The following is a 17,331-nucleotide window of genomic DNA, read 5'->3' as shown; positions in this document are numbered from 1 at the left end:
GGGCTGGGCCCTCCCACATCAATCACTAATTAAGAAAATGCTCTACAGGCCTGCCTGTAGACCCGTATTATGGAGGTTTTTCTCAATTGAAGTTCCCATTTTCAAATGACTAGCCAACACGGATAATTCTTTTTTTTTTTTTTTAAAGATTTATTTATTTATTATGTATACAGTGTTCTGCCTGTATGTATGCCTGCAGGCCAGAAGAGGGCACCAGATCTCACTATGGATGGTTGTGAGCCACCATGTGGCCACTGGGAACTGAACTCAGGACCTCTGAAAGAACAGCCAATGCTCTTAACCTTTCAGTCATCTCTCCAACCCCCCCCCACACACACACACAGATACATTTTTAAATAATAGGATAGCAACATAGCACAGAAATATCAGGCTAGCTACCAACATCATAAATGAGCTTCGGTGAACTGAGTGATATGTGGCCAGGCAGCATGCCACTGTGAAAATCCCTGGGTGAACTTAGGAAAGACTGGAATAGAAAAGAAAGGTCGTGTGAATGGGTCAAAAGGAGAAGGGACCAGACACCGTGACAAAGCAGACACTTGAGGAGACGGGCCAGTGAGAACACTCTCTATAGAGGAGAAGTGGGGAGGCCCTGGCAAACAGGGCTACCTGGGAAAGAAGAGGGCCAAGCCAATCCCCCTGCAGGTTTGGTCTGCCAGTTGACAGCCACCATTGTGGAAGAAAAAGCTTCAATCAGGAGAATAGTGAGGGATTCCAAAGGAGAGGGGAGTCTGCAGCCCCTCCCTCCCTCCCTCTCACCTCCCCTTCCTTCCCCTTTCCTCTCTCCCCTTTCTGTCTCTGTATTTCTATTAGCATGTCCCCATTATTATTATTATTATTATTACCATTATTTAATTTTTGTTTTGTTTTGAGACAGGGTTGCCCCAGCTGGGGGAACATACTATGTAGAATCTCCTGACCTCAAACATGGGGTCACCATCCTCCCTCTGCCTCTCAGTGCTGGGATTAACAAACACACACACAGAAAATCCAGGCATGGTGGCTCACACCTTTAGTGCCAGCAGAGGCAGGCAGATCTCGGTGAGTTTGAGGCCAGCCTGGGCTACAGTTTCAAGTTGATGGGAAAGTTGCAAGAGCAGCATGCAGTGCTCCACGTGTCTGTCATCGGGGTTTACACCTTGTGATGGTTAGTCTCCATGGTCAACTCTATTGGATGGGGAAGTGCCTGGGAGTGAAGTGCATCCTGGGTGTGCCTGTGAGGGCTCTGGAGATGGCTAACCAAGAGGAAAGATGACCTTGAGCACTGTCCTGTAGGTCAGGGCTAGATGTGAAAAGGGAGAGAACTCGGGAACACAGACATAGACACACATATACACACAGACAGACAGACAGACACACACACAGACACACACACACACACACACACACACACACACACACACACACACCCCGCTGCTGGCCACTGGGGAGTGAGCTGCTTTGCTCTGCCCTGGGACTGAAAACTCAAACTGTGAACCAAAGTGGATCTTCTCCCCTTCATTGTCACAGCAGCGAATTCTGATGGGCACACTCATCGTTCGCACTTTCCTGAATCTGTCTCATTCTTACCCAATTTGACACGTGTGCTCACCCAGACACCCATACATTGTGTGTATTTATCTGAGTGTTTCCGAGTTGGTAGAGGCTGCACAGTCCTGTGAACTTCAGTGGGGATTTGCTGAGCGTTCGGGCCTTATACAAAACAGAATACCATAGTCTCATGCAAGGTCAGTACTGAATTTCATCAGCCTTCCCAACACTGTCCCCTAAGGTTTCCCCTGGGGCCGAGCCCCAGCCCAGGAGAGCAGGAAGTGTGAGTCACTAGACACTCCTCCACCTGGCCTTTGAGTAAGTGCCTTCTTATCTCTCAGGTCTGGTTTATCAGCTCACTTCCTGCCTGTCACTGGCAAGGCTCTTCCTGTCGGTATGCCTACATCTTCTTCAGCTCCTTGTTATCACCACTCCTGTGGGCTGAATATGAGAGGGACCTCAGAGGGACCTCCGGGGACACAGGGTGTCATCCCGCACAAGGGCTGACGGTCTGGGTTCTGCTGGCCGTGGCTGGTTTCCACTCAGCTGTTATCTTAAGCAGTTTTGCCCAGTTAGTTCAATTTTGGTGACTGCCCACTCTTTGGAGTTTTCTGAGGCATAAACAGACCTGGCTTTTTTTTTTTTAATTTGTTTATTCATGTATATGAGTGCTCTGTCTTCATGCACACCAGGAGGAATCTGATCCCATTACAGATGGTTGTGAGCCATCATGTGGTTGCTGGGAATTGAACTCAGGATCTCTGGAAGAGAGGTCAAGTGCTCTTAACCACTGAGCCCTCTCTCCAGCCCCATAAACAGACCTGCTATGAGAATTAAATGAATATATATGTGTGTGTGTACATATGTGCGTGCATGCATGTGTGCATGTGTGTAAAACAGTCCACATATGTAAATGCATCAATATATAAGAAGCATTGAGACTGCACTTGGCACATTGTAAGTGAACAGTAAATGAGGGTGCCTCCCCCATCCCTTCCCCTTCCTTCTTACCTTTTTTTTCTTTTGATTTTTTTTTTTTTTTTTTTTTTTTTTTTGGTTTTTCAAGACAGGGTTTCTCTGTGTAGCTTTGTGCCTTTCCTGGAACTCACTTGGTAGCCCAGGCTGGCCTCGAACTCACAAAGATCCGCCTGGCTCTGCCTCCCGAGTGCTGGGATTAAAGGCGTGCGCCACCACTGCCCGGCTTCTTTTGATTTTTTGAGACAAGTTTCTCTGTGTAATAGTCCTGGCTGTTCTAGAACTCAGTCTATAGACCAGGCTGGCCTTGAACTCACAGAGATCTGCCTGCCTCTGCCTCCCAAGTGCTGGGATTAAAGGTGTGTGCCACCACCGCCCGGCCCTTCTTAGATTCTTATTCTCTTCTCTTCCCTTCTACTTGTCTCTTTCCCTCCTCTTTCGCCTCACTTTGTTTTCAGCATCAACATTGTCAGTGTCATCGCGTCTGTGCCTGGCACAAACTCACTAGACCTGGGTGGGATGGACTGGTATAGTTCTCTGGTCGTGGGCGAGCCCAGAAAAAAGGGTGATGAATGCCAACAGTGAAACCTGACAAGGAACCTTCCCAATCTTCATGTGAAAAACCCAGGAGAGCCAAGAAATAGGTGTGTGACCCAGAAGAATGAGCTTTAAACCTGAGTAAGTGGAAGCCCCCACGCTGATTCCACATGTAACTTAGTTAGTAGAAGTACTCGTGTGTGTGTGTGTGTGTGTGTGTGTGTGTGTGTGTGTGTGTGTGTATGTGTGTGTCCATGTCACTGGGGGAAAGGGAAGACCTTCCAGATTGATCAATTATTAGGTACAGGTTGACCATCATCACCGTCACCACCATCACCACCATCACCACCATCACCACCATTGCCATAATTGCCACTACCATCATTATCATCACTATCATCACCATTATCACCACTTTCACCATTACCAGTGCCACCATCATCATCATCATATCATTATCGTCATCATCATTATTCTCATCACCATTCTAATCCATCATTATCCATCATCACCACCAATATCACTATTGCTATCTCACAACCACCATCATCACCATCATTACTACCATCATCGCCAAACCCAGCATCCATGCTCACTCTGCATAAGGCCCTCTGTGCACACTTACATTGCCACTTCTTGTTTACTCCAGGTGTGCAAGGCTGATTTGCTGAGGAAACACTGAGGCCTGAGGATGAGCTCACAGGTAGTAAGGAGTAGGAATGAGGTTGCTGTGGTGGTATTTTGTTTATGATTTAACAAATAAAACTTGCCTGAAGATCAGAGTGCAGAGCTAAGCCACTAGTTAGCCATAGAGGCCAGGCAGTGGTGGCACACACTTTTAATCCCAGCACTTGGGATCTCACGCCTTTAATTCCAGCACTAGGGAGGTTGAGACAGGAAATGATATGGCTGGGCAGAGAAAAGGAATATAAGGCAGGAGGAGACAAGAGCTTGTCTCTTTTGGCTGAGGAGTTGGTGAGGTGAGAGGTGGCTGTGGTGTGTTCCTTTGTCTCTCTGGTCTTTCAGTATTTACCCCAATATCTGGCTCCAGATTTTTATTAAGACTATTTAGGATTCATGCAACATCTGGTGTCCAACCTGTGGGGCACAAATTCATGGAAAAGCCGCTTGCCTGTGGCTTTGCAGACAGCTGGTTCTTTGGCTTCTTCCCTCTTCCAGTGGGTTTTGGCTTTCTCTGAACCCCCTCCTCAGGATGCTGCCACATTAGGTAGCTGCCTCACTTCACCGTCATCTGAATCATCATTGTCAGCAGATTTGATGAGTCAATTGAGATTTCTTAAAGGGAGGAATTAGTTAAAAAAAAAGACAGAGTTTTTTCCCACATTAAAAAATGGAAAACATTATTACAATGGAGGGAATTAGATCTCTGTTTGATAATATGCTAGATGGTTTGAAAATGGAGCAATTAAATTAGAGGATAATTGTGTAGATGTGATTTACATAATGTCAATTATAAATATTATTTATTTGGGTTTTTTTGTTTTATTATTAAAAAAGTTGGTCAATGTGAGTGCCAAGACAAAAGTTTTAGAAAAACTTGTTAAAACAGATCATAGAGATATTCAGACAGAGAAATTTAAAGGAGAGCCAATCTTAGCATTGCATTATAAGGTTACAGAGAAACAGGCTAAGGCTTTCAAACAGCCAACGTTAATTTATCCAGTAACCTTACAGGAACTGCCAAATGATACATATCCCCCAGACTATGTAAGAGCTGAATGGACTCCTGTGCAAATGTTAGATTTGAGGAGATTGAAGGAAGCAATATTCTCATATAGCATTCATTCACCTTTTGTAAAGCAAATGTTAAACTCTGGTCAACTTGTAATAGAATTATACCTCAAAACTGGAGAGATTTGGTTACAGCAGTTTTGGAGGCTGGTCCCCAATTACAATGGAGGACCTGGTGGAAGGATGAGGCTAAGACTATTGAACAACAAAGTAGGGCTAGAGGTATTGAAATCTCCCAAGACCAACTTCTTGGAGAGAGAGATTATGCTAATGTAGAAAGGCAATCTCTGTTTGATGACCACACCCTGACTTTATGCTGCACGACAGTCTTGAATGCTTGGGACAGAATTGAAGAAGTAAGAAAGAAAATTGAATCATTTACTAAAGTCATACAGGGCTCCAAAGAAACCTTCACTGATTTCTTACAAAGATTGACTTCAGCAGTAAATAGAATAATACCAAATTCAGAAGCTAGCCAAATAATAATTGAATCCCTGGCTTTTGAAAATGCTAATGCACAATGCTAAAGGGTAATTAGGCCATTAGAGGCAGGATCAGCACCCTTGGAAGAGTGGATCTGAGATACAATCAATATTGAATCTCATAACCATGATGGCACTTGCATAGGAGAGGTGATTTCCAGAGGTTTAAAGAAAAATCAAAATGCTAAATATTTCAGTTGCGGTAAACAAGGTCACATGAAAAGGGACTATAAACAGGGCATTCCTAGAAACAATGTTTTGTTAAGAATAATCTCAACAGAATGCCCCTCCCTTCTGGATTATGCAGAAGGTGTAGCAAAGGCAGGCATTGGACTAAGGAATGTAGATCAACAAGGGACAGACAAGGGAACCCTTTGCCATTGGGAAATGCCTTTGGGGGGCCTTTTGCAGACCCCCATGTCAAATTCAGTTCAGTTGTTCCCTGTCACTGTGGACAAAACTCCTTCCCAGAGCAATTAAAGAACTTAATGCCTTTTGTAAGAAACCATACTGCTCTGGATGATAGGACAACTGTAGCAGAGAGAACAAAAAATTCAGGAGAAATTATAAAGCAAATATTTTGGCAAACTTCTGTAAATAAACAAAGACCATAATTAAAAATACAAATAAATGATGTCATTGAAGGTCTTATAGACACAGGTACAGTTGTAATCACCAGAATCTTGGCATCCAAATTAGCCTCTTCAGGAGGTAAATGTTCAGCTTTTAGGGGTTGGAACATTATCTCAAGTGAAACAGAGCATGAGATGGGTTGAATGTATAGAGCCAGAAGGACAGAGAAGAAAATTAAAGCCATATGTGGCTAACATTACCATGAACTTATAGGGATGCAATTTGTTACAGCATTGGACTACTCAGATTAACATTCCTCCAACCTCAGAAACAAACCATAAACTAACATATGCTTTTGGGAAAAATATTAGAAGATATTATAAAGAACAGTCACCAGCCATCCAGATTATACAAGAACAGGGCACAACAGCTGCTGATTTTTCAAAAGCACCAACAGCCCTACCGTTAAAATGGCTAACAGACAAACTTGTATGGGTTCAGCAATGGCCTTTAACATCAGAGAAACTGCAGGCCTTAGAACAGCTGGTACAGGAGCAGTTAATGCTCAGCATATTGAAGAATGAACTAGCCCTTGGAATTCTCTTGTATTTGTTATTAAAAAGAAATCTGGAAAATGGAGAATCGTAACAGATCTAAGAGCTGTTAATAAGGTGTGATTCAGCCAATGCGCTCTCTATAGTCTGGAATTCCTTTGCCTTCTCTCTTACCTAAAGAATTGCCTCTTAGAGTTACTTGTAGCTAGAGTTTTCCTGCCTGACCAACAGTCAGGACAAATCTCTATCACCTGCCAGTCCCACAGCCGCTCAGACCCAACCAAGTAAACACAGAGACTTATATTGGTTACAAACTGTATGGCCGTGGCAGGCTTCTTGTTAACTGTTCTTATAGCTTAAATTAATCCATTTCTATAAATCTATACCTTGCCACATGGCTCGTGGCTTACCGGCATCTTCACATGCTGTTTGTCATTATGGCGGCTGGCAGTGTCTCTCTGACTCAGCCTTCCACTTCCCAGTTTTATTCTCCTCCTTGTCCCGCCTACACTTCCTGCCTAGCCAATGGCCAATCAGTGTTTTATTTATTGACTAATTAGCAACACATTTGCCATACAGAACATCCCACAGCAGTTACTGATTTAAAAAGAATGTTTCTTCACTATACCTTAACAAGAAAAAGACAGAGAAAAAGTTGTCTTCACAGTGCCTACTTATAATAATTCTCAGGCTGTTAAGAGATATCAATGGAAGATTCTTCCACAGGGAATGTTAAATAGCCCCATCCCGTGCCAATATTTTATATGACAGCCAATGGAAATGATACATAAGCAATTTCTTCCATTTATAGTTTACCATTACATGGATGACATCTTACTAGCTGATTCAAATGTAGATGCTTTAGAAAGAATGTTTGAAGAAGTAAAGAAAATTTTGCCTTTTGGGGGATTACATATTGTTCCTGGAAAAAATACAAAGAGGAGATTCTCTTAATTATTTAGGATATAAAATAGGTCTACAAAAAACTAAACCCTAAAAGGTGCAAATTAGGAGAGATCAACTGTGCAACCTTTCAAAGATTACTAGGAGACATTCCTATCTATGGCCCACTATTGGAGCACTAATTAATTTGTTCAAAACATCTTAAATAGTCCAAGAGAATTATCAGCTGAAGCTGAGAGAGAATTGGCTTTGGTGGAAAAGAAATTACAGGATGCACATGTGGATTGTTTTGCATCCAGAGCTTGAGTGCATTCTGGTTATTTTACCCTCTAAGCATTCTCCTACAGGAATATTAATGCAGAGGGAAGACATTGTCTTAGGATGAATCTTTTTACCACATAAACAGAGTGAAAAATTAAAAACTTATGTGGAAAAGGTCTCTGAGTTGATTCTAAAAGGAAAATTGATACTTCATCAATTAGCAGGAATAGACCCAGCAGAAACTGTAGTACCTTTTACTAATAATGAAATTGACAAATTTTGAGCAGAAAGTGAACCTTGGCAAAGAGCTTGCAGTAATTTTTTGTGAGAGGTTAACAACAAATATCCCAAAAGCAAAAGAATTCAGTTTATAAAGAGAGCTGATTAGATTCTGCCTCACATTGTACAGGAAACACCAATATCTGAAGCCTCTGCATTATATACTGATATGAACAAATCAGGAAAGGCAGGTTATAAATCAGGAAACTTAAAAGTAAAGTGGCTCAAAGCCCTTATGATTCTGTCCAAATGTCAGAATTATATGCTATTCTGATGGTATTAATGGATTTTACAAAACCTCTTAACATTGTTACTGATTCTCAGTATGCAAAAGAGTTGTTTTTACACATTGAAACTGCTGAATTTATTCCTGATGAGTCAAAATTAGCTTCAATATTTATTCAGTTCCAAGAAATAATCAGGAATAGGAATCATCCCTTATATATAACACACATCCGATCACATACACATCTGCCAGTCCCTCTAGCACAAGGTAATGAAGAAATTGATCAACTATTAATAGGAAATGTGTTGGAGACCTCAGAATTTCATAAAAAATATCATGTCAATAGCAAAGATTTTTTTTCCATCACTTGGCAACAAGCCAAGAAAATTATAAGGCAATGTCCTGCTTGTTCTTTATATAACCAAATTCCACTACCTACAGGAAGTAATCCAAAGGGTACTCAAAGGAATGAATGTGGCAGATGGATGTGTTTCATGTTGTAGAATTTGGAAAATTGAAATATGTACACCACACCATTGATACCTATTCAGGATTTCAATGGACAATTGCTTTGAGTTCTGAAAAGACTGATTCTGTAATCACACATTTGTTAGAAGTTATGGCCATCATGGGTATTCCTGTACAAGTTAAGACTGACAATGCTCCAGCATATGTCTCTGGTAAAATGAAACAGTTTTTTGCTTATTACAATATAAAGCATATTACAGGTATACCACACAATCCTACAGGGCAAGCAGTTATAGAAAGATCAAACAGAACTCTAAAGGCTATGCTAAATAAACAGAAAGGGTGTAATAAAGACCCCCAGAAATAGATTACACAATTCTTTATTAACTTTGAATTTTCTAAATGCTAATGAGAAAGGAACAACAGCTGCAGAGGGACGTTTGATAATAGAAAAAACTACACAATTAAATCAGTACTTTAAGGATGTGCTGACTTCAGAATGGAAACCAGGATATGTGTTACATTGGGGAAGAGGTTTTGCTTTTGTTTCTTCAGGAGAAGAAATGCTATGGATAACATCAAAATTGATAAAGGTTCGATTTGAACAAGAGAGACCTCTTAATTAGAAGAGGTGATAGTTCATCAACCAGCATGACAATCCAATTTAAATTAAGTTTAAGACTAACAAATGATTTTCATTTGGTCAGATATAACTTGCCAAAAGGGAACTTCTCCAAAGTTAGGGTTGGGGAAGGGTTTTTGTTTTTGTTTTTCAGGAGAATGAAGGCATCCAGCTAAGGAATCTGAAGACCACTGAACAAACAAGACATTTGAAGAAAGTGGATAAATCATCCACACACAAAAAAAAAATGTCCCAAGAAAAAGAATAAATTGGCCTATTGGTATATCATACCTCCAACAGGATAAAATTTCATAAATCTTCCTAAATGTTCGTTTCTGTTGTTCTCTGCATACATATAATGCAAATGGTCTTTTTGTAGTCCCATTTCAAATAAAAATTAAAGCTGGCTTTGGTGTTGGAGTGTGGCTCTTTCCTTATCTAAATACAAGCACGCTGTTAAAAGGAAAATCCAAAATCTCTGTCTCATGTCAGAAGAGCCACCTGATATGGAACAGAAGAAAAATCAAAATTAAGGGACTATTCTATTGCTATTAATCTCGTGATCCTTTGGTTTTATTTTGACTCCTTAAAGCTTTTCTTAAAGTATAACTATTATCCCAAAACTTATAAGATTAACATATATACATATATTTTAAACTTGTTGTCATGATATTAATGGTCATATAGAGTAGTAACTAATTCTAGAAAAGAGGCTTCATCTAGCTTCCTGTACATGATTTTGGGTTTGAGTCTCTATTAGTTTTCTACAGTGAATCATGACCATGCCTAACAGTGACCTTTGAAGTCTCTCTCAAAAAGGAGGATGGGGCTCCACAACAATGACTCCACATAGACTATGATAACGCCACTAAGCTGACAAACACCACCCAAAGATTGGCTTTGAACTACAAACTGCTCAGGACAATCTCAAGGTGGCTAACTGAGATGATCCAGCCTCACAGACTACTCTAGCCAGGACTTGAGACAAGCCCTGCACTTTCCCATTACACAGAGACTGGACAACAAATGATACAAGTCCTCTTCCAGGACTTGACAATTAACACAAAATTTGTCTTTTTAGGATCCCCTAAAGATGCCATCACCTCCAGACAGCAGGAAGTAAACTTAAAAACACAATGCCCACATTCCCAAGAGATGGGGGTAGGTGGTTTTTGGTTGTTCAATGGGTTATAGATATTTATCATTGTTTAGGGTGGTTGGTTGGTAATGGTCAGGAAAAAAAAAGCTGAACAAAGGTGATTAGATTCAGGGTTCTTGTTTTGAAAAAAAAAAGAGGATCTAGATATGATAGGATAAAGGATAGATTATTGAATCTACTCTGAAAAAAAAAGGGGCTAGAGATAAGATAGGATAAAAGGGTAGATTATTGAATGTCTACTTTTAAAAAGCAACTACTTAAATTTTTTTTTTTAAAGTTAAGTCCCATTTTATTTTTCCAAGGTGTTTTTTCTTCTGTCTTTATGAAGCCATCTCTTTACATGGGCTTTGGTGGAGGTCGTGGTGCAGCACCAGCAGGTCTAAATCACGGTGGGGGTGTCCGGTCCTTGCGGGCTTCACGGGATCGATTCCTGACTACCTTGCTATGAATAGCACAGCTCACGCAGTAATGCAGCTTGACATAGAGCTTGGGAAGCACATAGGCATCAAAGACACTAGCTTCAGATATGTCCCTGACAGCAGCGGCCTCGACAATGTTCCGAATGACAAACTTCTTAATGGCCTTGTCTTTGGGCACGCACCGGGCACAGTTCGTGCAGCAGATTGGCTGCACATGGCCGTGGCCCTTTTTGGCCCGACCGTTGTTTCTTCTTTTTTTGGTCATCTTGGAGCCAAGACCCGAAAGAGCTAAATATTTTACATTGATGTGGATCTTTGTATATTGATACGAAGTTGAGATTATTTTTGCTAGAATATAATGTACAAACATTTCTTTCTTGTTCAGGTATTGTACCTACACATCTCACTTAACAATGTAATGAAAATTGCTAGTCCTTTAAAGTTACTGTTACAAACTATTTAGGATAATAAAGAAATGCAGGTTAGGAATTAGTCACCTATTTACAATTGAACTTGTAGTCATATTAGATTGTTTTCAAGATCAGAGATATATTTTAGATAAACAGGTCATCTTCAAACACTTCAGAGATCTACAGAGTATGACATTTTAAGATGTTTTAATAACATAGGTTCTTCTTCTTTTTTTTAAATGACAATGAGACATGTCTGCTCCTGGCAGCACCAATCTACTTCAGAGAAGGTGATGGGCATTAAAAAACTCCACATGGAGTTTACTTTCTTTGTGGCAAAAGTTAGCCACTGGGCAAGAAAGTGCCCTTGCCTCGAATGCTGACAGTTGCTGTCCAAATGGACAAGCAGGACACAAAAGAAAGTGACTGCTAAACTTTGCCAAGACACGAAGGGACAGTCCTTCAAAATCCTACCTCACAGATGAGTATGTCAGATATTCTAGGTCTGTAGGCCGAAGGTGGATGCCCCAATGTTGCAGAGGAACTTTGGGTGACTGTCCAGGCAGCCAGCTATTTCTGTCATTTCTCACATTGTTTGGAAGTTGCTTGCTTGCACTTCCTGTTTACTCAAGTAATATTATTTCCTTCTTGGGTCTCTGAGTGAGTTGAAGACTTGATAGTTATAGTCATAACTTTTCTTGTCCAGATTCAGAAAAGAAACTCATTAAAGAGGTGTGAAGTGCATAAGGTTGAGAGACACCAAAAGATAGTTTTGGATAGTAATACAAATTAGGATAGAAAGTGAATTAGGTATAAGACTTTGGACTCACCAAGATGTGATAGATAATGGAGTATTTTCTCTGAATTTACCAAATGCAATTGGACTAGACATTGTTGATGCATTTATTGCCTGTATATATTCTATATAGTTATTGTACTTATTGTATATAGTTTTTCTTATATTAGTTATAACCTTTTTTTATTTTAAACAAAAAAGGGGAAATGTGATGATATTTTGTTTGTGATCTAACAAAGCTTGCCTGATGATCAGAGTGTGGAGCTAAGCTACTAGTTAGCAATAGAGGCCAGGCAGTGGTGGTACAGACCTTTAATCCTAGCACTTGAGAGGCAGAGACAGACATCTCTGTGAGTTCAAGGCCACTCTGGGCTACACAAGATTGATCCAGTCTAAAAGAGAAACAGTGCCGGGCAGCAGTGGTGCACGCCTTTAATCCCAGCACTCGGGAGGCAGAGCCAGGTGGATCTCTGTGAGTTTGAGGCCAGCCTGGTCTACAGAGCGAGATCCAGGACAGGCACCAAAACTACACAGAGAAACCTATCTTGAAAAGAAAATAAATAAATAAATAAAATTAGATTAAATAAAAGAGAAACAGAAACAGAGCCAGGTGGTGGTGGCACACACCTTTGATCCCAGCACTAGGGAGGTTGAGACAGGAAGTGATATGGCTGGGCGGAGGAAAGGAATATGAGGCAGGAGGAGACAGGAGCTGTCCCTTTTGGCTGAGAAGTTGGTGAGGTGAGAGGTGGCTGTGGCTTGTTCCTTTGTCTCTGATCTTTCAGCATTTACCCCAATATCTAGCTCTGAGTTTTTATTAAGACCAATTAGGATCATGCTACAGGTTGTACAGATGGTCTGGGAAGGTTTGCAGAACCAGTAGGACAGTAAACAAAAGTCTCCAGTCCCAGAACTGGAAGCCGAGAGGACAGGGAAACAGCAGTCCTTTCACAGGAGTGGATCAGAACCTGGGCTAGGTGAGAGGTCAGTTTTTCTTGGCAAGAATGGGCAGAGCCACTGGAGGACATTAAAAGACCTCTTATCAGAGGAGCCTAGGGAGATTTCTAGGCCGAAAATGGCAGGTGATGACCAGCATAGTGGCTATGGCTGGGAGAGTGGCATCGTAGCTCTGGTGCCTCCTATGACGTGAAGGGAAATTCAAGGATGCTGAGTGATGTAGCTCTGGTGCCTCCTATGATGTGAAGGGAAGTAGAAGGGTCCTGGTGAGAAACTCCAGGGAGGGGCTGCCTGGGGTCCTGGGCTGAGGCTAAGGCTGCCTAGAAGACCTCCCACTGGCTGAGTCAGTGTCCTGTGTTGGTTCAGGAGGGAGTCCATGCCCTCAGTCAACTAGGAGTGATTAGGACCCAGGCAGGGCCGACTAGACACAGAACCTTTGGACAGTTTGCCTGTGGGCGGAGGGAGGAGAGAGGTGGCCTGGGATAGTTCAGGAGAACATGCTGGGGAAACAGGACATCCCCCCCCCCTTGGACTAGAGGCCAGGAAGGTCAGCCCAGGGCGCCTTAGGGAACAGAGCTGCCCTGGTGCCCAATTCCAGAGCTGAAGGAATTATGAGAAGTGAGGTCATAGCAGGAGCCTCGCTAACTTAACACACAGGGAACAATACCAAGGGTGTCTGTTCCCATCCATCACCAGACTTGATCTTACCTATATTATTAGAGAAACAGGAGTTGGGGTGAAGCACACACACACACACACACACACACACACACACACACACACACACACCCGGCTCTGGGCAGCCTGGCTGGCTTTAGAGGACTCATGATACCTAGAAGTTTCACTCTGGGTTTTTGTTGTCACTTTGACCCAGAGATGAGAAGCTAATGTGGACTTCCAAACACTGGGACAAGCATCACTGACTTGAGCAGAACAAGGTTCAGGGAAGGATGCAGGGATGCAGGGATGCAGGGATGCAGGGATGCAGGGATGCAGGAGCGGCCCAGGCCCTTGGCTGAAGTGTGTGTCCACTGTGGTCCTGCTCTGGGAGGTATCTGAAGTGCCCTGTCCCTAGCCTCCATGCAGTCCTCCTCCCCCAGGGACGATTTTGGAAGTTCTGGGCTCCAGTAGATCAGAAGCTTCTCTAGGCCCTGCCCCGGAGGGAGACCATAGTCATGCTCCTGTCCACATCCCCGCCCCGGAGGAAGACCACATTGTTGTCCCCGAAACCTCCGAGTCTACCTTCCTTTTTCTGGAGTTTCAGTTACCTGTGGTCAACTTCAGTTTGGAAATAGTAAATGGGAGCTTCCAAAGCCAGAAACTCCTGTGTTAATTCCACTGGAGTCTGCCTGGACCTTTTGTCTCCTGTCTGATCCACCCACCTCAGTCCACCTCAGTCACTGGGCAGCCATCCTGGCTATCAGGATCAGACACTTACTTTACTTCATCATGACCCCCAAAGCTCCAGGGGAGTGACACCAGAAATTCACTGTGCTGTAAAATGCTTAATCTAAGTGAAAAAGTGAACATTGTCTACTAAAGAAGGAAAACAAAAACCAAAAAACCAGCAACAAAAACCCTCATGCTGCCAGGGTGGGTGGTGCACACTTTTAGTCCCAGCACTCAGGAGGCCGAGGCAAATGGATCTCTGTGAGTTTGAGACCAGCCTGATGTACAGAGTGAGTTCCAGGGCTATGGAGTAAGGCTGTATCTCAAAAACATTCAAAATAAAAATTAAAAATCAAAGCAGATGGTGTGTGGACTGCTAAGATGGTAAGAACCAACCGCGAAAACCACAAGGAGGAAACAAGTGCTGATTTTGCCGTTTGGCCTCACGCCACAGAAGTCACGGCCACGTGTGAAACAAGGGCTTAGTGAAGACAGGAAAAGCAACAAAACGTACATGGGCGGGGGCGGGGGAGCATATAGGGCTGAGGAGATGGCTCAGTAGGTGAGAGCATCTGCAACCAAGTAAAAAAAAACATCCCCCCCCCCCCCCCCCCCGTGGCTGCTTGTGCCTAGAACCCCAGCAGTGGGAAACGGAGAAAAGTAGATGGTAGGACTTTGCTGGCCTTGCCGAGATGGTACGCTTCTGGTGACAGACCCTAGATACCAAAGCCTCTGAAGGCTGCACACATGCGCACACATGCACACGCACGCACGCACGCACGCACGCACGCACGCACCCACGCACGCTAGGTAAGTAGGATTTGGTGCCATCATCTACAGCTCAAGCATCCTGTTAGTGTCTTGGAATTCACCCCCCTCCCCCAGTAAAGAGGGTTGGCTGTCATTGGATTGCTCCTCGGTGTGGAAATAGTGTCTCATCCAAGGTGACGGAGGACAGCAAACTGCCCCACGTCCCCAGCAGGGGAGGACACTCTAGAGTTGGAGAGGGAGCCTTGTTGCACACAGCGCTCTTGTAGGGACTCAAGACCCTGGAAGAGCAGGGGCTGCAAACATCTGTAAGTTCTTGACCACTAGAAGCACTGGTAAGGCTTCTCCCAGCTGAGTCCTCCAGACCCACAGAAGCCACAGCCACAGCCGTGACCAGTACCACAAACCAATGACGCAGCGGCACACTGCCAGCTTCCTCTGTTCTACACTTGATTGACAGCTAGAGAAATACGCCTGCCCACCCACCTCCCTCTGAGGAAACCAAAGCCTGCTCACGCTCAGTTTGTAAACCCGACAGTTCCAGCACCTGCCCCGAGATTCACTGTGGCCCAGCCCTGAAGCAGCTGACGTGATAGCCCGCCTTAACTGATTCACACTTTTATATTTGAGTTGTTTTAAGAAAGACTCACGACAGGGAAGCTACCAACTCTATCTTTTCGGAGACGCCCGCATTCCTCCAGTCACAACGCACGCGCCAGCTGCAAATAAGGATGCCGGGAAAGGCAGGAAAGGGCCACCTGACGCCTGGAAGGCTCTGTAAACACGGAGCCTGACGCGTGTGGCTGCCCGGCTGGCCCACTCCCTGCATGCATGGTGATTACGGGCACGTATTAAGGGTGATGAGGTCATGGCTGCATGGCCCTTGTGACTGTCACCTTTGTACAGTGGAATGACTTTCCCTGGGTCTTAAGAGGGAAACAATGCTAGACAGAAGAAAGAAGTCACGTTGCTAATGAGAGCAGAGAACCTAGGTCTGCTGCCTTTCCTGAGAGGCCTCTGGCTTCAATCTGCACTTAGGTCTGGACTGAGTGCCATGGGAACCCCTGCTGAATGGCTGCTGCAGGAGACTGCCAATCTTCAACCCAATTCTGTCCTGATTATTTACATTCTCCATCTCTCATAAGACTTTTTTTTTTTTTTGACATTTGGCTCCTGGCAGAGTCAGGACCTATGTGGGGGAATTGTGAGTAGGTGGATTTTGGCAGCACACAGGAAGATTTTTCTTCCTTCCAAAAATGGAATGGCCTGACTCAAAAGCCAGCATGTCCCAACCCTCATGAGGTCCTCCCAACCCTCACACGGTCCGACCAGTGCCTCTTCAGGAGAGCTCTCTGCTCAGTGCTAGGATAGATGTGTACAGACCAAAGATGACTCTGTCCTTGAGTACCTACTAGGGGCCAGCCCCTGTTCAAGCATTTTTATGTGTGCACGTTTACTATTTGTTTTATTGGTGTGTGTGTGAATGTGTGTGTGTATGTAGTGTGTATATGTGTGTGTGTATATGTATGTGTGTGCTCCTGTGTGCACACACATAGGTGTCCAAGTGCCTACCTATGGGGGCTGCTGGATGTCAAGTGTCTTGCTTTGTCACTTGGTACCTTATACCTTGAAACAGGGCCCACAAGCCCCAGCAATCCTCCAGTCTCCAGACCCCACAGTGCCAGCTACAGACACATGCACAGCTGTACCTGGGTGATGGGATTTGAACTTAAGTTCTTATGTTTGTGCAGCAAGTGCTGTTGTGCACTGAGTCATTTCTCCGGCCCTTATTTATTTATTTATTGCCCAGGGTCTTACCTTGTAACCCTGCTCCACCTGCATCTGCCTCCTAAGTGCTGGATTGAAGGCATGAGCCACCCTGCCTGGCTTCTCTATTGACTCTTTAAACCAGCGGCTCTCAACCTTCCTAATGCTGTGACCCTTTAATACAGTTCCTCATGCTGTGGTGAGCACCGACCATAAAAGTATTTTCGTCACTACTTCATAACTGTAATTTTCTACTTTTATGAATTGTAATGTCGGTATCTGATCTGCAGGGCATCTGATATGCAACCCCTGTGAAAAGGTCATTCAACTCCCAAAGGGGCTTCGACCCACAGGTTGAGAACCTCTTCTTTAGCTAGCACTGTGAGAAAGCCACTGAGACTGTTGCCTCATCTTACAGGCGAGGAAACTGAGGCACAAACACGGTTTATTAACCTGGCTGAATTGGCACGGCTAAATTGGCAC

The 17,331-nt window shown here is 43.6% G+C and overlaps 1 protein-coding gene across 1 annotated transcript; it reads right to left on the bottom strand.

Moving 5' to 3' along the window:
- Nucleotides 1-10,610: 10,610 nt before the first annotated feature.
- On the bottom strand, nucleotides 10,611-11,026 carry LOC131905314 (small ribosomal subunit protein eS26-like). The gene has a single exon (XM_059256288.1). It carries the CDS (start codon nucleotides 11,024-11,026, stop codon nucleotides 10,727-10,729), a length of 300 nt encoding a protein of 99 aa, XP_059112271.1. The 3' UTR covers nucleotides 10,611-10,726.
- Between the last annotated feature and the right edge of the window lie 6,305 nt (nucleotides 11,027-17,331).

Source organism: Peromyscus eremicus, chromosome 2, assembly GCF_949786415.1.
Source record: "Peromyscus eremicus chromosome 2, PerEre_H2_v1, whole genome shotgun sequence".
NCBI classification, from domain to species: Eukaryota; Metazoa; Chordata; class Mammalia; order Rodentia; family Cricetidae; genus Peromyscus; species Peromyscus eremicus.
Note: the sequence above shows the minus strand (reverse complement) of the source record. Positions and strands in the feature narration are given on the sequence as shown.